At 45.8% G+C, this 20,518-nt stretch overlaps 2 protein-coding genes across 3 annotated transcripts in view; one reads left to right on the top strand and one right to left on the bottom strand.

The window, feature by feature from the left end:
* The window catches only part of BTK (Bruton tyrosine kinase), a 36,019-nt gene extending 18,322 nt beyond the window's left edge, over nt 1-17,697 (bottom strand). Inside the window, exons 1-7 of one of the 2 annotated variants that reach the window (XM_079962419.1) lie at nt 17,457-17,697; nt 14,594-14,728; nt 9,947-10,147; nt 6,414-6,512; nt 4,775-4,834; nt 2,675-2,756; nt 564-692 (exon numbers count right to left, since the gene is read on the bottom strand). In XM_079962419.1, the coding sequence (XP_079818545.1) occupies nt 564-692; nt 2,675-2,756; nt 4,775-4,834; nt 6,414-6,512; nt 9,947-10,087 (511 nt within the window). In that variant the 5' untranslated portion in view covers nt 10,088-10,147; nt 14,594-14,728; nt 17,457-17,697. The remainder of the gene's footprint in view (nt 1-563; nt 693-2,674; nt 2,757-4,774; nt 4,835-6,413; nt 6,513-9,946; nt 10,148-14,593; nt 14,729-17,456) is intronic. The other variant, XM_079962420.1, reaches the window with a different exon arrangement.
* A 37-nt stretch (nt 17,698-17,734) lies between these two features.
* Nucleotides 17,735-20,493, top strand: RPL36A (ribosomal protein L36a). The gene is made up of 5 exons (XM_079962484.1): nt 17,735-17,885; nt 18,625-18,730; nt 19,365-19,432; nt 19,772-19,894; nt 20,407-20,493. The coding sequence occupies exons 1-5, from the start codon at nt 17,883-17,885 to the stop codon at nt 20,425-20,427; spliced, it is 321 nt and encodes a 106-aa protein (XP_079818610.1). The 5' UTR covers nt 17,735-17,882; the 3' UTR covers nt 20,428-20,493.
* The last annotated feature ends 25 nt before the right edge of the window (nt 20,494-20,518 follow it).

Below are 20,518 nucleotides of genomic sequence, written 5' to 3'. Positions count from 1 at the left end.
GCACTGAGGTAGATGGAGCAATAGGCAACTTCCTATGCTACCGTCTACTCCACTCGGGATCTGTTGGAAGCTAGGTGGATCTTTGGTCAAATGACCCAGAACTCTTCTGTTATTACATCTGATTATCTGTTTTCAGGAATGCTTTAAACCCCCACCAGATGATTAGGAGCACCTGCATTTCTAGCCAGCTTTCTGGTTCTATGCCCTGAAACTAGGCCAAATATGCCGAACTAGACATGACAAAGCAGGCATATGTATCTTAAATATGTGTCTGCCCCAGTCACAAATAAAGCAGAGGTGAGATGGAGATTTCTATTATTTCCATCAGGACTGGAGAACCTGTGCCTGCCCTCCCCCCCCCCCAAAAAAAAACAAGGTTGTGGACTCCAGCTCCCATCAGCCCCAGCCAGAATGGTTAGTGGTCAGGAATGAAGGGGGTTGTAGTACAAATATCTGGAGTGCAACAGGTTCCTCCTCCTGGCTTTATGCAAAGATGAAGTGTACTAACATATACAAACCACAAGGAAAGATAAGTTTTAAAAAGAGCCAAAGTGAATTCTTACTTCTACTCTTGCCTCCCAGAATCTGGCAGCCCATGGCCATTTTAGCTGTCTGGGAGCAGCAGAGGTATTGTCCGTCAGTCCAGAAGCAGGGATGATATTTCTGCACCAGGTTGGCGTTGTAGCAGATCACTGAAGCAGGAAGGAAGGGTTACTATAGTTTCTGATCTTGTTTGAGTGATGGTAAACAGTTTCAGAAAACTAAACAAAAAACCAGAATATTGAAACTCGGTTTGAAGTTGGTTCAATATCTTGGCTTTCTCCAGAGCTGCTAGCCATAGTTTCCCAATTCGGATGAAACAGGAAACAACTGTCAGTGAGAACTTCCTGGCTTGTTTGCCAGCTTAGGTGAAGGAGGAAGTGAAGGGCTTGCATACGTGGGCAAACAAAAAAAGGGTACATTCACATCACGCTTTAGTAAACCGATATATGATGATTCAAATGCGGCCAATCAGGTTAAACAGAAGCAAGCAGTGTTAATCTCCTCAAATGGTCCATTTGCTTAATCTTGGCCTGAAGAGGAAGAGTCTTATGGCACATTAAAAACATGCACCCATCGATGGCACGGCCTGATACACATCACCAATCCCCACCACTCACCTCTCTGCCCCTTTGTAAGCTTATTTTGGGGGGCATCAGGATAGTGCTGGGCAAGTCCTAGAGGGTATTTTTGTCAGGGCACCCTCAATCTTTCTGCCAGCCCTGGTCAAGGCTTTACCTAACCTATAAAGGGGACGCAGGTAGCGCTGTGGGTTAAACCACAGAGCCTAGGACTTGCCGATCAGAAGGTCAGCAGTTCGAATCCCCGCGATGGGGTGAGCTCCCGTTGCTCGGTCCCAGCTCCTGCCAACCTAGCAGTTCGAAAGCACATCAAAGTGCAAGTAGATAAATAGGTACCACTGTGGCGGGAAGGTAAACGGCGTTTCCGTGCGCTGCTCTGGTTCGCCAGAAGCGGCTTAGTCATGCTGGCCACATGACCCGGAAGCTGTACGCCGGCTCCCTTGGCCAATAAAGCGAGATGAGCGCCGCAACCTCAGAGTCGGTCACGACTGGACCTAATGGTCAGGGGTTCTCGGTAGTGGTGCCCACTCTGTGGAACACCCTCCCATCAGATGTCAAAGAAACAAACAACTATTAGACTTTTAGAAGACATCCGAAGGCAGCCTTGTTTAGGGAAGCTTTTAATACTGGATGAATCATTGTATTTTAATATTCTGCTGGAAACCGCCTAGAGTGGCTGGGGAAACCCAGCCAGATGGGCGGGGTATAAATAATAAATTATTATTATTAATTATTATTATTATTAGTAGTAGTAGTAGTTGTGGCCTTACTGTGTAAAAAGCTTGACATGCTGATATATATCAGGTGAGACAAATTTTTAAAAGGTAAAACTGTCAGGGTTGTTGGAGAAAGGAATCTATTGTTTTTTGCGTTATAAAGGCACCCCAGAAGGAGGAACCTGTGTGAACCTTAGTTAAATAAGATCATTGGAAGGAAGCATGCAATAATGACTTTACTTGTAATCAGGTTGTCACCCATGCAAAAAGCAATTTCTCCCCAGGCTACTGCTCCTCTAGATGACCTATTTATTAAACATTCATCCAGATTTGCTTCCGCATAGCATATACAGAGATTAGACTATGCCTGGTCTATATAGCGAAGGGTTTCCCAAACTTGTGTCTCCAGCTGTTTTCAGACTACAACTTCCATCATCCCTAGCTAGCAGGACCAGTGGTCAGGGATGATGGGAACTGTAGTCCAGAAACAGCTGGAAACCCTGTTACAGGCCACTCATTTTTATTAGTCTGCAGGGAAGTTATACAACAGTAAGCATTCATCTGGAATTCATCCTGATTTGCTTACAGGGCATTTATATGCCTTCTTGTTAATATTCATTCTTCTCACACTTTTCAGGGTGCTTTGCCATCACTTTCCAAACAGCAAAAAGTCAGCTGTGTGTGTATGCTTTTAAGTGGCTTTGTTGCAAAAGGGCAACGGATTGCTTTAATTTATTTCAAGTGTGCAAACCTAATTTACCACCTGAATCCTTCATGCAAAATATTGTTCCTATTTAAAATATCCAGATTTTAACTACTAGAGAGAGAGAGACTTACCATTTTTCAACTGGTGAATCCAGCGGCTCCTCAACTCCTCTGTTGGAGAGAAGACGTAGAGGGGCCCTTCATCATACACCACCTAGTGGGACAGAGTCAGAGCAGCACAGATGAGAGCCACAAACACATTGTACACAGACAATAGTGTCATATCAAGATGGGAGTCTCAGGCAGATGTCCAAGAGACCAATACAGTAAGGGCAGGGGATTCTTAAATGTACCATGGCTGGTTTACTGCTTATTGAAAAAGGGATGGGAGAAAGAAATATGATTTTATGTGAATGTAAAGAGAAATGATGTGATTCATGCTTGGTTAACCAATAGGATAACTGAAACGCAATTGTCCTTTGAAAGTTGCATTCTTCTGAAATTTTTGATGGAGTTCTCCAACCAAACAATGCATACAAAAAAAGCATTCATAAGGGGAAAGTACAAACAAAATCCACACTGTCATGAAAATAAGATACAAAAATGCATTTTTGCGAGCACACACACAAAAGTATTTTACTCAAAATTTCAGTCAAAAATGTATCTTAGGAGGAATTCTCACTGAAAATATTCGAAAGGATTTTTTAAAATGCAAATTGCTGTGGCAACATGGAGAATTGGATTTAAAACCAGGTAAATGAGAAACAGAGAAACCGAAACTGACAGTACTGGACCACAAAGACCAATGGTCTGAAAGTCTGCATGCGCACACCACACATTTAATGCATTTTACTCCCCCCACACAAAAAAAATAATCCTAAGGATTGTGGTTTACCCCTTACAGAACTAGTTCCCCAAACCCTTGGCAAACTATAGTTCCCCGGACTCTTGGGCTGTGTTCTTTAAATATATGGTGTGTGTGCCAGGGGAAGAGGAGCATAAGATGATGACACTTAAGCTTCAAGGACCCAAATCCTGGAGGGGCCCCAGAAGTGACTTTGATCCACATTGCTTAACATTTTTTGGTCCACAAGACCCAATTTGAGCGGCATGACTCAACCCGATTCATTTTTTGTCGTACAGTCATACCTTGGGTAAAATATGCTTCGAGTTGAGCACGGTCGAGTTGCGCTCCTCGGCAACCCAGAAGTAACGGAGCGCATTACTTCCGGGTTTCGCTGCCTGCGCATGCGCAGACGCTCAAAATGACGCCACGCGCATGCACAGAAGCAGTAAAAGCGACGCGCCGTCACTAGTTACATTTACCTCTAGATGCGAACGGGGCTCCGGAACAGATCCCGTTCCTATCTAGAGGTACCACTGTATATATTTCAACATTCCTAAGTTTGACCATCAGTAGCACAGACGTTGTACAGGTGTGGTGATCTGTCGTAGAACAACCCGATTGAAGAAGATAACAGCAGTTATCCAGACCTCGCTGCTGGTTATGAAGGAGCGCCTTGCAACAGTTCAACATTCAGGGCCCCAGAAATGTAGGTCCGTCACTGTAAGACTATTAAGTCCAGAGTAAGGTAAAAGTTAAGGGATCCCTGACCATTAGGTCCAGTCGTGGGTGATTCTGGGGTTGCGGCACTCATCTCACTTTATTGGCCAAGGGAGCCGGCATACAGTTTCTGGGTCATGTGGCCAGCATGACAAAGCCGCTTCTGGCGAACCAGAGCAGCGCACAGAAAGGCCGTTTACCTTCCCGCCGGAGCAGTACCTATTTATCTACTTGCACTTTGACGTGCTTTCGAACTACTAGGTTGGCAGGAGCAGGGACCGAGCAACGGAAGCTCACCCCGTCGCGGGGATTCGAACCGCCGACCTTCTGATCGGCAAGTCCTAGGCTCAGTGGTTTAACCCACAGCGCCACCCGCGTCCCTTAAGTCCAGAGTAGCCCTGTTTAAAGGCATTTTGAGCTGAAACCATCCTGCCAACAAATTCTTTCGCCTTTTTTTTTTTTTTTTTGTATAAATGTACCTGATAATGTTTTAGCTGTACCTGTGGCTTGACCATGGGGCAGGATGGTGGAGGACTAAAGCAACAGATTCTGGGAGTCATTAGGGGCAATAAAGTAAGAGACAAGACAGGTACAGACACATTCTCTTGAGTCTGGAACATGTGACCCAACTGTCTATGATGGGGTGGCTAACAGGAAAAACAGCTCACCTGGAAAGGGTAGGGGAACCTCTCTATGATGTCTGTCTCGCTTAGATCTTCTCCTTTTCTCTGTGTGCATGTGAAATAGATGGGAGATTAGTACATTAGAAATGTTTCCCCTACACACCAAAACTCACGTCCAGGAAACTGTGGGCAGGTGAAAGTGGATGTTGCTTAAATTTTAAGGTCTCAAACAGTGGCGTAGCGTGGGGGGTGCAGGGGGGGCTGGCCGCACCGGGCGCAACATCTGGGGGAGTAGGGTTAGGGGGCGCAAATCCACGGGTTAGGGGGCGCAAATTACTTGCCTTGCCCCGGGTGCTGACAACCCACGCTACGCCACTGGTCTCAAATATAGAAAATAAATATTCATAAATGCACACATATCTAAATATATGAACCATGTGTCTTAAATAGTACAGGAGAACAATCCTAAAGCCATTTTAACTCTCCCAATGACCTCAAATACTCCTCTGCAGCAAGGGAGGCAAATGGGGAAAGCCTTCCCATTGTCTTTTTGCTTGCAAGTCCTGTCTTAAGGGCACATTTCTGTATGAATAGGGTGAGCCTGTGGCCTGGATTCAGGAACTAAAGTATCAACCATCACAAAAGAATGGCCAGGCTGCCCAGGTAATGCAGTCAGTGACCATTATCAGGTATCCTAGCAAACAGGATTTCTGCTGTAGACCGCCTCAGCTGCTGTAGACTACCTCCTTCTGTGATGTACACCTGATGTTTTAGGGGGGTGGTCTGCGTGTGGTGAGTGGGGACCCTGTTGCAACAGTTCCTTGAATAAAGATCAGGTTTACTAGCTGCTTTGCTTCTCAATATACTCTGGTTGGCCTCTGTTATTTTTCCTACCGATAGGGAACCCACTTAAGGACTCTATATGGGCTCTGGAATACCCCATAAAGGAAAAGGAGCAGGTATTTTTTTTCTTATAACAGGGGGCAAAGCAACAAATATATATTTTACCTTTGTAAAGTAAGCTAGCTTCTCCACACACCTTCCATTCTCTGCCCTCCATTCACACAATCAAGAGGAATTGTCAAAGTCAAAGGATGCATTCCGTCCAGGGCCAGGGAGGGAAGCAGGGGAGATGGGAGAGTTCCAGTTGGCCCCTATACCTGAGGTTCCCCATAGAGGTCCAGCACTGAAGGGCCATGAGAAGCATCTTTCCCAGTCCCACCTGGAGACTCCAGGGATCAAACCTGGGACCTTCTGCATGCAAAGCAGATGCTCTGCTCACTCAGCTGGGCTCCTACACTGAACCTCACAAGCAGCTAGTACCAGTGATACATTTGGAACTCCAGGACTTCGCCCTGACAGCCCCAAGACCCATGAAATACTCCTTCAAGGGGAATCCCAAAATGCAGGTATCTGTGTTGGTCCACTATTCTGTGGCCTCCCTTGTGGGTATGGATATGGACCCTCCACTGACCACAAGGAGACATGTCACAGCTGGTTTAGGGCACTCTCCCTGGATGGCAATTTGATGTAACTGTGGAGCACTGAAAAACAGTGTGGCATTCCCCCCCCCCACACACACACACAGAAACGGCATGCATGCATATGCTTAGCAGGTAAATCTTGTGGCTGCTGAGAGCAAGAACATCCTGTCTGGAATGAAGGCGCATTAGTGCTTCATTACCGGGATTCGCCGTTCTGGTGGAGGATTGTTCTCTGGAGCCACAGTCTCCACGCAGGTGATCTTCTCAATGTCCACGGAGCCTTTCTTACTTCCTCGGCGCTGCAAAGGAGAAAACAGGAATGCTTTAAGACAGTCCAGCTTTGAGCCAGCACTACTTGCACAGCTAGTGGCTTAGGCTGGATCTAGGCACATCAAAAAAAGTTTCAGGAAAACGCATTGTAAAGCTCATAATGAGAAATCACCTACAGGTGGTACCTAACACCAAGAAAACTAGCGCTAATACACCCAGGAACCTCACCAAAATGCTGGAGAGGGTCACCTCCACAGGCACATACCTCCACATGTGGTAGGAATGCCTCAAAATCCAACTATTCTGGACAACAGCCATACGAGAAATATGTAAAATAACTAAGCAAGTATTAGAAATCACCCCAGAATTCGCCCTACTAAACATCTTCCTGATCACCTCATCTGTCTCCTGAGAAATCTCTATGTGGGACAAGAAGCTACATTTAGAACTGGATATGGAACAACTGATTGGTTCAAAATTGGGAAAGGAGTACGGCAAGGCTGAATATTGTCTCCCTGCTTATTTAACTTATATGCAGAATTCATCATGCGAAAGGCTGGGCTGGATGAATCCCAAACTGGAATTAAGATTGCCGGAAGAAATATCAACAACCTCAGATATGCAGATGACACAACCTTGATGGCAGAAAGTGAGGAGGAATTAAAGAACCTTTTAATGAGGGTGAAAGAGGAGAGCGCAAAATATGGTCTGAAGCTCAACATAAAAAAAACGAAGATCATGGCCACTGGTCCCATCACCTCCTGGCAAATAGAAGGGGAAGAAATGGAGGCAGTGAGAGATTTTACTTTCTTAGGCTCCATGATCACTGCAGATGGTGACAGCAGTCACGAAATTAAGAGATGCCTGCTCCTTGGAAGAAAAGGGATGGCAAACCTAGACAGTATCTTAAAAAGCAGAGACATCACCTTGCCAACAAAGGTCCGTATAGTTAAAGCCATGGTTTTCCCAGTAGTGATGTATGGAAGTGAGAGCTGGACCATAAAGAAGGCTGATCGCCGAAGAATTGATGCTTTTGAATTATGGTGCTGGAGGAGATTCTTGAGAGTCCCATGGACTGCAAGAAGATCAAACGTATCCATTCTTCAGGAAATCAGCCCTGAGTGCTCACTGGAAGGACAGATCGTGAAGCTGAGGCTCCAATACTTTGGCCACCTCATGAGAAGAGCAGAATCCCTGGAAAAGACCCTGATGTTGGGAAAGATGGAGGGCGCAAGGAGAAGGGGACGACAGAGGACGAGATGGTTGGACGGTGTTCTCGAAGCTGCAAACATGAGTCTGACCAAACTGCGGGAGGCAGTGGAAGACAGAAGTGCCTGGCGTGCTCTGGTCCATGGGGTCACGAAGAGTCGGACACGACTAAACAACTAAACAACAACAAACATCTTCCAAGACAATAATGCCCATTTATACCACAAAGAACTCATAACCCACCTACTTTCAGCAGCCAGAAACACCATAACCAGACACTGGAGAGACCTGTCAGGAGTAAGCATGGACCAATGGTACCAAACACTGTGGGAAACAGCCTTACTAGAGAAATTAACCAATAAACTGAAACTGACATGGTGACATATAGAAGAAGACGCCTTTCCCCTGGTATGGCTCCCCATCAGCACATACACAGCCCAACAAGACAATGACAATAATCCACCAACAGCATACAAATCAATATGGCTAACCTGATCCAAAACACCCACCCACCCCACTCACACACGGAAACAAAGATCACCACAGCCAATAACAAACAAACAACCACTCCCTAGGTCAACCCCAACCTCTCTCACCACCAAAGGAACACAAGTAAACAGCAGAGAACCTGCACAAGCAACACTGACACCAAACCCTACATAAAGGTAAAGGTAAAGCGACCCCTGACCATTAAGTCCAGTCGTGGCCGACTCTGGGGTTGCGGCGCTCATCTCGCTTTATTGGCCGAGGGAGCCAGCGTACAGTTTCCGGGTCATGTGGCCAGCATGACTAAGCCGCTTCTGGCGAACCAGAGCAGGGCACTGAAACGCCGTTTACCTTCCCGCCGGAGCGGTACCTATTTATCCACTTGCACTTTTGACGTGCTTTTGAACTGCTAGGTTGGCAGGAGCAGGGACCGAGCAACGGGAGCTCACCTCGTCACGGGGATTCGAACCGCCGACCTTCTGATCGGCAAGTCCTAGGCTCTGTGGTTTAACCCACAGTGCCACCCGCGTCCTAAACCCTACATACATTAAGTATAATAGAAACATTGCCACCCGACCCCACCCATCTTCCCCCCCTGCACCCCTCTCTCCCTTTTCTTCCTAATGTCTCAACAAATGAAACTGATTTGTAAAAATGTTACATGGAAAAAATACGAGAGAGACACATTACACATACTTCTGTAAATCAAGAAAATATTTAATAAAAATACATTAAAATAATAAGAAGAAGAAGAAATCACACTGCCGAGGATTGAACTCCACAGCACCATGTGGTGTCATAGTGTTATAATGCATTTAAAATGCTTTGCTTTTTTTTTTTACTAATGTAGCTGAGGCCCTAGGATCAAAACATGAGTCCTTCTGTATCCATCAAAAGAATCACACCCACATACCATACATTAAAGCACTATTATGCCACTTTAACAAGACATGGCTTCCCCCCAAAGGATCCTGGGGACTGTAGTTTGTTAAATACACTGAGGGTTGTTAAGAGACCTTACCCTCCCCCCAATCAAGCTACAATCCCGGGCATCCTTAACAAGCTAAGGTTCCCAGGGCTGTCAAAATGGTTTAAGAGCACTTTGCATGTAACCGTGCATATGTGACAGCACTTAGCCAGTTCAACGGGCCTTAAATCGCAATGTAAACCCGCAGCTGTGTTTGGTACACAGACAAAAACCGCCTTCCTCATGTAGATCTCCTTTGCAAGATCAAGGTGTTTTGTGTGCCTTCAGAGAGTTAGTGTTCTTGAATTCTTACCATCCCTGACCATCCCATCTGGGGCTGAGAGAAATCAGAGTCAAACAACAGGCACCCCATACCTGGTTGAGCATGTCAGACTGGGACATTAGAAATTCAGCTTCAAACCCCCACTCAGCCACAAAGTTCACTAGGTGATCATGGGCCATTCACCATCCCTCAGCCTAACCTATGCACATTACCCAAGGCTGGTCCCTTGGGCACCTGAGACAGAAAATCCTACAGATACATTTCCCTGTCTCTGTCAGTAAAAATACAGTAACAATAAATTAAATAACTAAACACTTGATGCCCTTTCATGGCATCTACAATCAGCAGCTTTAGGGTGGCTAGGTTCAAAAGAGGACAGCGTTGCTGCATCTTTAGTGACAACTACCTGCTGGAAGTCCCTCTTTAATGCAACTATTAAAGGTGCAAAAGCCATATACTCTTTTGCACCTAGCTACCTCACTTATATCACAGCCAGCTGTCTCTTCTCTGTGACTCACCCCGCGCTCAAAGTCGTACTCATAGTAGGAGAGCTTGCTCTCAGTCAGCAGGAAGAGCCGTTTCTTGAAGTTGAGAGGGGATGTCTTCTTCTTCTGCTGGGAGCGTTTTAGAAAGATGCCCTCCAGGATAACATTCGACATGGCTCACGTCGCCTTCTCCTCCTCCTCCTCCCCTACCACGATGGATTCGCTGGACTTCCGCTAATCAAGAAAAAGGGACAGCTGCAATCAACATCATAATACAGACTAGGAAGGAAGCCCTGATTAACAGACTTCTGTGTAAACATGCTTATAAGGTCAAGGTAAAGGGACCCCTGATCATTAGGACCAGTCGTGACCGACTCTGGGGTTGTGGTGCTCATCTTGCATTATTGGCCGAGGGAGCTTCCGGGTCATGTGGCCAGCATGACTAAGCCGCTTCTGGTTAACCAGAGAAGCGCACGGAAATGCCGTTTACCTTCCCGCCGGAGCGGTACCTATTTATCTACTTGCACTTTGATGTGCTTTTGAACTGCTAGGTTGGCAGGAGCAGGGACCGAGCGACGGGAGCTCATCCCATTGTGGGGATTCGAACCGCCGACCTTCTGATCAGCAAGTCCTAGGCTCTGTGGTTTAGACCACAGCGCCACCCGCGTCCCTGTAAACATGCTTATATTGCAAAGCTAGCTAATTCTCTTTCTTATTAAATCAAAATACATTCAGGGTGCACAAAATATATTCAAGATGCACAAACCCAGACCATCTTCACAAGTCCTTCTCTGGTTGCCCCAGCCAAGTGAGATACTAGGGAAAGGGCTTTTTCAGTGGTGGCCCCCTGACTGTGGAATGTTCTCCCTACAAGGTTGCTGGGTGCCTTTTCGGGATCATTTCAGTGCCATGTAAACAAAGGAACTTAGGAAGTGGCCTTATACCAAGACACGCCATTGGTCCACCTAGCTCAGTATTGTCTATACTAGGGTTACCAGACGTCCCCAGTTCCCAGGGACAGCCCCCAGATTTGCAAATCTGTCCCCAGAATGTCCCCAGGTTTGCAAATCTGTCCCCGGGAAATGTGGCAGCAGCAGCCTCAGCAGCCCTGAGCCAGCCTGGTAGCGCAGTTGGCTCTGGCTGGCTGTGGGCTGCTGACTGCCGCTGCCACCACCACTGCCAAAGGAGAACCGGGGATGTCCGGCAGTACAGATCTCCTGCTCCCTCCCACCTTTGTTTTGATTGATGAGGGAGGCTCGGGAGTTGCGGGCAGGCAACCGCTGCCCAGGAGAGGTGCAAGGCGCATGGTTTCTCTGCCAGGCAAGGTGCAAAGCCCTTCTTCTGCACCCTGTGAAACATAAATTCAATGGTTTTTTTTAAACTGGGCAAGGGCCGGCCGGCCGCCCATGACTCCCAAGACTCCCCTGATCTCCTGCCCCCTGCCCCCTTTGTTCTGACAGATTGGGGGAGGCTCGGGAGCCGCGGGCAGGCAGCCATTGCCCAGTTTTTTAAAAACTCTGTGCGTTTATGTTTCACAGGGTGAGAAAGAAGGGCTTTGCACCTTTATACAATATGCATGTGTGCTTGGGCCCAGGGTCTTTTGCCTTACCATCCCCACTACTGACTCCCTGTTGCTACTCAGCTTTAAAAAATAAAAAAGTGTCCCTGGATTCATTGAAAAAAAATCTGGTAACCATAGTTATATTGACTGTCAGCAGCCCTCCAGGATTTCAAACATGGTTCTCTCCCAGCCCTAAATGAAGATGCCATGAACATGTGAGAGTCTGCCAGCAAGACAGATGTTCTGCTATTAAGCTATAGTCATTCTTTGTCAGCTTTGACGGGCAGCAGCTTGACAGGGTCTCTTTTAACGGAAGATACCAAGGGCTGAACAGGGGTGTCTTTTGCATCCAAAACGGATCCTCTCCCCCAATATATGCCACAGGGTTCAATTTTTCCATGATGCAGAATTTTGATATTCAAAATAATCTCTTTTGCCATGTGTGCAATCAATGCTGAGAGCTGACTTTGGGTTCTGACATTCTCTGTAAGATTATGAAGAGTTCCTTCATGTTCTGGTGCTCCTAAAAATATGCCTGGCCAAAGTTGCCATGGGAGCTACTTCCATGTGCAGTTGGAGATGGATCCAATTCCATGCAACAGAGGACACCAGCTGCTTGGAAGTAGAGGCAGTATCTACCTTATGCATTTAACGTCTTGATAAGCCTTCTCATCTATACAGATTGTGGGGCATTCAGATAAGATGAGGCCCCATCAGAAAAAAGAATTGCATAGTTTAAATATGTTTCAGCTTCCCAACTTTGCTAATCTAAAAACAGCATAGCTGCTCTGTATTCTTGTTTGTTTTCCCCATTGAAGGAACCTTTGTGTTTCACCTAAGGATGGAGATCTGGGTGTAACAGCTTGATTTTATATTTTCACAAGGATGATGAACCATTGTATGTCTGTCTTGGGAAACGGCCCCACTGAAACCTACAAAATAGCAAAATATACCAAGTGTAGGGAAAATTTGGCGCTCTGTATGTTTTGCTAAACTACAAATCCCATGATGCCTGGTCATTAGCCATGCTTGCAGAGGTTGATGGATGTCGTAGTTCATTAACACTGGACGGGCCAAAGGTTTTCTACATTTGAAATAGGTCTTCGTCGGAATGTGTGGTACCTTCTCCTCCCACATTAAGACTGTGACTAAATTCAGATTTCATCCAGCATCAGCCAATTTTTCCCCTTCCTCTTCCCCCAATCTTGTTTTGTTTACCAGAAAGCCTGATGATGAGTTATGGAGGACTCAAAAACTTGCACACAATTTTGTAGCATTTTGTTCAACCTAATAAAAGTATTACTTTTTGGATTTTTTTCTCTTCTGGGCCAACCTTTGCTTTTTGTATTAGAAGTAGGTTGCTCCCTAGCACAACTTCCAGAGCGTCAGAAAATGAAGGCATTAATTAGATAGAGCCAAGCAATGTTCAAAAAAGCTAACACAGACTTTTGAGCTACACCTCCTGCCACTCTCATCTGCAATTGCAATCCATATGGGATTACAATTAGATAATGCATCTGTACTACTTTGAACACTGGAAAGCACGGGTTGAATGCTAAGTATTATAATGTTTTATATATTTGTGGGGGGTTATAGTTTTGCTGCTTTTGTTTTAACTATTTATTTGTGTTTTAACCTTGTATTTTTATCTTGTGAATCGCCCCGAGATCTTATGATGAAGGGTGATACATAAGCCTAACAAACAAACAAACAAACAGTTCCAATACAGAAGGAGGGGGGAACCAGTTGCCAATGAATTTATTAATTGACTATAAATTCCTGGCTCTGCTATCTACAGGTAAAGGGACCCCTGACCATTAGGTCCAGTCGCGGATGACTCTGGGGTTGCAGCAGTCATCTCGCTCTTTAGGCCAAAGGAGCCAGTGTACAGCTTCCGGGTCATGTGGCGAACCAGAGCAGTGCACGGAAACACCATTTACCTTCCCGCCGGAGTGATACCTATTTACAGTGGTACCTCGGGTTAAGTACTTAATTCGTTCCGGAGGTCCGTACTTAACCTGAAACTGTTCTTAACCTGAAGCACCACTTTAGCTAATGGGGCCTCCCACTGCCGCCACACCGCCGGAGCACGATTTCTGTTCTCATCCTGAAGCAAAGTTCTTAACCTGAAGCACTATTTCTGGGTTAGCGGAGTCTGTAACCTGAAGCGTATGTAACCTGAAGCGTATGTAACCCGAGGTACCATTGTATCTATTTGCACTCTGACGTGCTTCCGAACTGCTAGGTGGGCAAGAGCTGGGACTGAGCAACGGGAGCTCACCCCATCATGGGGATTCAAACCGCCGACCTTCTGATCGGCAAGCCCTAAGCTCTGTGGTGTAACCCACAGCGCCACCCGCGTTGCCTGTTCTGCTATCTACCATGGCTCTAATTTTGTCCATAATCACAAATGTTCCATATTTATTTACTTACTCTTCCTTTATACAAAAAGTAAGAGAAAACAGCATGTAAGAAAAGAAGCCATCACAATACCTTTAATTCCCTATGTGAATGGCTTCAAAAAGCAAGTACATCACTGTCTCTGCGCACAGATGGCTTGTGATGGCCACAGATGCCATGTTCCTTGGAAGAGTACAAATGCAGCGTAATCAGGAGCTGCACTTTAGCAGTCGTGCACATGCTCCACATGAAGGTCCTAGATTTTGATCGCTGCCACCTCAGTGTGGATAATACTGAGTTAAATGGACCATTAGTCTGACGGTGTAAGGCAGCTTCCTACATTTCTGCGTACGCACATGTATATCTGCAAGGTACACAATTAAGAAGACATGGCGTCCAGGATTTGAATACCAGCAGCCAGAGATGCGTGGGCTGGGAAATACACCTGAGAACAGAAAACTAGTGTCTGTGTGGCCCACAATTTAGTTGCACTACACTCATCAAATCTGCTGTTGCTCTTATTCCTGTTGGTGTTCTCAGGCCCAAGATCATCACTCTGAAATTTTCCACTTGATTCCTGAATGAGGCTACGAATCTACCTGCCTTCATTGCTTTCATTTCGCCCTCCCCACTTCTTAGTTTGCTCTCCTCTCTCTCTCCCTCTCTCTTTTTCAAAAGCACGGTTGATTCTGGGCTAGCGCAAAGGATTAAAGACTCACTGGTTGACTCTTGTCCTTGCTGTTCCACACACGGTGCTGCAAAGGGCTCCTCTCAAAAGCTGCAGGTTCCTTGAGACGCCTCTGGACTCTGGAACAGCCGGCACATAGGTGGATGGTTTTAAAATCTTTGAACGGCTGGTAAAAGGAATGGCAGCAGCAGGAGACTCAGTCAAAGAGCTGTGTTGCACTGCAGGGAAGACTGTCATCTGGAGCTAACCCCACCCTTTCAGTTCCCCTTTTCTTAGTTTCTGACCAAACTGTCTTTATTTCCTTTCAACCATGATGCCACCCTCAGGGTGTCTCCAGACATAAGGGGGTTAATTTGCGAACAGGTCATTGGCAACAGGTGCCCCCCTTTCCTATTATCCTCTTTCCCCTGAAAAGAGTTAATCTTGATTAAATGGGGGGGCGGTTAAAATGGGCTGGCATTTTGATGTGAACAATGTTGTGTGGCTGCTGCAAATGACTTGTTTATATGGGAATACTGATCCCACAGTAAATGCCCATCTGGGGGCATACTCTGGGAGCCTCCAGCCCAGGCGGTCACTAATTTGTGGGTGGGTTTCAAGCACACACCATAGGTTCACGCTTGCACAATGAAAATGGATTAAATCGCTCTGTCACCCTAGCGCAACAAATCTGCTTTTTAAGAAAAACAATGCCACAAGTGTTTGTTTGGTTTTTTTGCTGCTAGGAAAGTGACTGGAAAATGTATTGAAAAGTGTGAGATGAACGAATTGTTAATGGGAAGATGTGTAAACACCCTGCAGGAAAACGTGGGTGAATGCTTGTTGTTGTATAGCTACCCCATAAACAAATAAGAACAAGTGCTCAATAAGCAACAGACATAGTCTAACCACCGTGAAAGCTCTGTGCAAGCAAATGAGCTCAATAAAACCCCTGGAGGAGCTTTCAGTCTTGCTGCATGAAAAGGAAGTCCTAGCTCAGTAGGGGGGCCAGGCCTTGCCTGGTAAGAGGCAATAGGTCTGTCTGCAGAGAGGCAAGGAGAGGGAAGGAGAAACAGAATTGGCTCCAGGACTAACTGCAAGCAGATGGTTCCATGCATACCAGACCTTGAAGTACATTTGAAGTACATTACAGTGGTACCTTGGGTTACATACGCTTCAGGTTACAGACTCCGCTAACCCAGAAATATTACCTCGGGTTAAGAACTTTGCTTCAGGATGAGAACAGAAATTGTGCTACAGCGGGGCGGCGGCAGCAGGAGGCCCCATTAGCTAAAGTGGTGCTTCAGGTTAAGAACAGTTTCAGGTTAAGAACGGACCTGCAGAATGAATTAAGTACTTACCGGTAACCCGAGGTAGCACTGTATTTCTTTCAAAGAATTCTGGACACTAGTTTGTTAACGGCTGATGGGAATTATAACTCAGTGAGGGGTAAACTACTATGAACAGAATTATTTGAGGGAAGGAATGTGCTGCGAATGTAATATAAAATTATAGTGGGTACACAGCCATAGAAGCAGAGGGGAAGACAATGAAAGGAAGATACAGAATCGGTTAACTATCTTTTATTGGGCTAATTTCAGATTTATTTTTTCTGTTTTCCAGAATTCTTCATCAAGTAGGGTCAGCCTGTGGAAACATCCTGCGAAACTCAAAAGCTTTCACGCCAATCCAGTTGGCCCAATTCTGGAGCGTGGGGGAGGGGGTTGGAATACGTAATTATTGCACAGCAAACTGCAAAAGAGGCAAAGGAAGATGTTGCCTGTACTGTATAAGAAAGAACAAGCTGAAGAGGGGTCATATCCAAGATGGATCCGGCCATTACAAGCAAATAAGGCTTGAGCAGGGTGCAATTTGAACTGGGGCTTAACTTTAGAGCTGGTTTTGCGAGCTTCATAAAATATGAAGAGTGATGCCAGGCACAGGAAGACTGTGGTCACAATGACACCATGCTGTACACTTAGAGCACACTTACATCTTGTTCAGTCATGGCTTCCCCCAAAGAATCCTGGGAACTGTAGCTTGCCATGAATGCTGGGAACTGTAGCTCTCTGTGGAGGTAAACTACAAGTCCCAGGATTATTTGGTAGAAGTGGCAGCTGGTAAAGTAGTATAACCAGTGGTTTTTTCCTAAAAAAATGTTTAGGAGTATTCTCATTTTCCTATTCACATTGAAATACTGCCCCTCAATGAGGCCAAACTTAGATTCAAAAAATGTTTAGGGGTATGTGTACCCCTGCATACCCCCAGGAAAAAAGCACTGAGTGTAACATTGTTTTAAATCTATGGTGGTGATGTGACATGTATAGCGATGCCCATTCTTTGTCCATGGCCCACATTAACCATTTCCCTCTTCCGCCTCCCTTTCTGTTTTGCTTACCAATTTGTCTGCCTAAGAGTTTTGGCAACTCAAAAGCCTGAACATCACCGCTGCCTTTCATAACATTTGGGTTACCCTAATGTGCACCAAGGCCTCTCTTTTAACCCCAGCCTGCAACTCAGAGCTGAGGTTAACTCCAGGTCAGGAAACTTCTCCCCCCCAGTATTTGCAAAAACTGCCATTTGGCCAAGTCGGAGAGGAGTGTTTGTCAGTGGAAAGCTAAATAAAGTACTGGGTGCGTGTGTATAGGGAAGGTCAGGGCCAGAGGCAGCCCTCGCCAGTGTGAGGCCCGTTGAACATAGGGAGAATCTCCGGAGTTTGCACAGCCACAAAAGCTTCCTCTTTCCAAGTAATCCACTATGTGAGCAACTCTCTTCCTGATAAAATGGTTAAATAAAACACACCACACAACCTTTTTTGTGACTTTGTCTACTTGTAACATTTACTATTATTATTACTATTTTATGAAGATGGCTACGATGGCTATGATTTCAGTATCATTGCCAGACGTCTGTACCTTTCTATGAGCTGCGTAAAAAGGAAATGTTATGCCAGCTGCTCCTTATCCGTCGCAGTCGCCGCAACGTCCCAATTGGGAAAAGCTGCACTTGGAAAAAATCTCCTTCTTATACCAACTCATGCATCCCGACCTTAACCCATGTTAAGGTAAGTCCCGCCGAGTGCAATGGAGCTTCGTTACTCTCAGGTAAGTGTGCAACGCGAACAAGCCATGCAAGCACATGTGCCCGCAATTTCCTCTCCTTCCTGAAGGTGGCGGACACGGCTCGCTCGTTCTTCCTCCTCGACGACTCTATGATGAGCCTGCGAGTGGCGCTCTAGCCTTCCGGCTTCTCTTTCTTTTTCTGCTCTCGCGTATCTTTGACTTCCGCTTCCGGGAAGAAGTTCTTTCTTTCTCTGTGGAGGAGACGTTGACGCTGGCAAGATGGTGAGATGCTTGGATCCAAAGCCATCCGCTTCGGGGGCTAAGGGCAGCGGTTCGGGCGTGGGTCTCAGAGAAGCGGCGGCAGACGGCCGACAGGGCTGGGGGGATTTGGTTGGGGAATCGCTGGGTTGTGGAGAGAAGGGAGGTGGAAAAGGCCCGAGGTTGGCAAGGCCAGAATGGGCATGGAGGGGAAGGGTAGACCCTGATTGTGCCTGTCCAAGGAGCGAGGCCCTGACGGTAGTGCAGGTCGCTCTTAGGCTATTGTAGGCTGCGCTGTGGTTCAGGTTGCGGGGGTGTTGGCGGAGGGTACGATGCATATAATGGCATTTACATTCCTGCGTATAGAAAACTAGCTTGGAAAGGTTTCCAACCCAGCCTTCTCGTGCTGATTTTCTGCTGGCGGGGATTTGATTATTTGTAATTCCGTCGTGTAAACCTGTCGATTGCCATGTGTACCTCAGAAGAGCAGTTGCTGTGGGATGTGAGAATGCTGTTGTGCTCAAGTCCTGTTTTTTTATTTATTTCACAATTTACACTTGAAAAGAACACTGCTGTGAGCTATGTTCCATTGGCCCCTTGTATGCATTTTCGCTAGGTGGGTTTTCCTATTAAGGGGCATCTTACTCTGCCTGACCACATGGTATGCTAATTATCTAGTTAGCAGGATATAATCACATGGTTGCATGCAAAGCTAAGGAGACACACTTACTACTGTAAAACTTAACTTGCTCTTCTTTGCCAGGTGAACGTCCCCAAAACCCGCAGGACTTACTGCAAAAAGTGTGGGAAGCACCAGCCCCACAAAGTAACCCAGTACAAGAAGGGCAAGGAGTCTTTGTATGCTCAGGGTAAGTTGCAGAAGTGTACATTTTACTCCCAATTTCTTGGAATCACAGAGAGCATGCCTGCAATATTGTAGAAATGGTACATTTTTTTGAAACTTGGGATTGCCATCTGTAAAACGTTATTTGAGCATATGTTTCATTAATTTAAGAAAATGCAGGAGGAGTACAGAGCATTGTGCCATGTGGGAAATACGGAATCAGCTCATGTCGTGAATACATGAAGTGTTCTGCTTCATTAAGTGGATTTTGCTTTTACTTTGCAGTGTTGGCCTTTGTGTGCACAACCCATACAAAATGTGGAGGCGGGGCAGGGGAATAAGGGAATAAATACAGAGGTTCCCTTAACATTTAAAAATAAAGATTCTCCCTGCGTATACCTCATCACACAACACTGTGACAGTAAAGTAGATAAACAATAGCTGGCTTGTGAAACCTTAGAACCATAGGGGAGAAAAATAGGCAAGGTAAGCTGTTCCGAGAATGTGTGGCAGGAGGAAACAGTTGCATGTTGTAGGAATACAGATAGCCAACCTACATCATGGTGAAGTTGGTTGTTCCTGTGTCTTGTAGTGTTTAGGGGGGTTGAGTTTCAAGTAGACTTCACTGTTATCTGAAGGATTTAATTTTTTCCCATTAGGAAAGCGGCGATATGATCGCAAGCAGAGTGGCTATGGTGGCCAAACAAAGCCCATCTTCCGCAAAAAGGTGAGCCTAACTGGAAGGCTATGGGAACTTGTATGGTGCAACTTGAAGCTGAGTATGCTGGTGTGGAACTGGAGAATTCCTGTTGCGGGTTTATTTCAGGAATTAATATGAATGAATGAAAAATCAGGACTTCTGGGACTGGATCTTCCTTTTTAGGATCCCAGCTTAATTTTGGTCACTTTTCATTTTCTCGGAATACTAATCTGACTGACTGCCTCACCTTTTCACTTTTCTGCTTCTCTTTTTGCCTTGCCTTGTAAGTAGGTGTAGGGAAGGTAGGGGACAAATGTTGAGATAGGCCTTTGTCAGGGCCTGAATAGACTTTCTATTCTGTTTCAGGCAAAGACCACAAAGAAGATCGTGCTGAGACTGGAATGTGTGGAGCCCAATTGCAGGTCAAAGAGGATGCTGGCCATTAAGAGGTGCAAGCACTTCGAGTTGGGAGGAGACAAGAAGAGAAAGGTACAATCCTTTGCTAAGTCATGTTCTGTGCAATGCTGGCCCCATCCTTTAGTGTCCAAAGTGATGCTGCCTGTCTTGCTAATTGTGGGTGTTTGTTGTGACAGTGAGAGATAATAGCTGTCCTTTGGACCATTAGATTGATTGTAAAAGTGGGTTTGATATAGTGTGATGACAGAAAAGAGTTGGAGGAATAAATAAGTGAAAACAAATCAGGATATGTACACCTTTCTCATGCACCTATCTTGTTTTAGGGCTTTTTGTAGGAGTGCAGTGGATTCAAATAGTATGAAAAACTATACTTTTCAGGGTGCCTTATATGGGACCCACAATCATACATGTTTAAAATCATTTTCTAGGTTTATCTTTAGTCTTTGGGAGTGGTCCTGGTCAGCTGATAGCAAGTGATAAGCCTCTTTTGCAAATGGGGGGTGGTGGGGAATCTGCAAAATTAAAAATGCTTTCGGGTGCTGTTGGCTGTATACTCAGTCTGGTTTTTCTATTTCCCCTTACAGGGCCAGGTTATCCAGTTCTAGGCTGCTGTGGAACCCATTGTTGGTTGGTGTATGAAATGTAATAAAAGTCCTATTGGATCACCCTAATATGTGTCATAGCCATTTTTGTTTA

This window comes from Podarcis cretensis (genome assembly GCF_951804945.1).
Source record: "Podarcis cretensis genome assembly, chromosome: Z".
In the NCBI taxonomy this organism is placed as follows: Eukaryota; Metazoa; Chordata; class Lepidosauria; order Squamata; family Lacertidae; genus Podarcis; species Podarcis cretensis.
The sequence above is the reverse complement of the archived record's forward strand: the minus strand, read 5'-3'. Positions and strand labels throughout refer to the sequence as shown.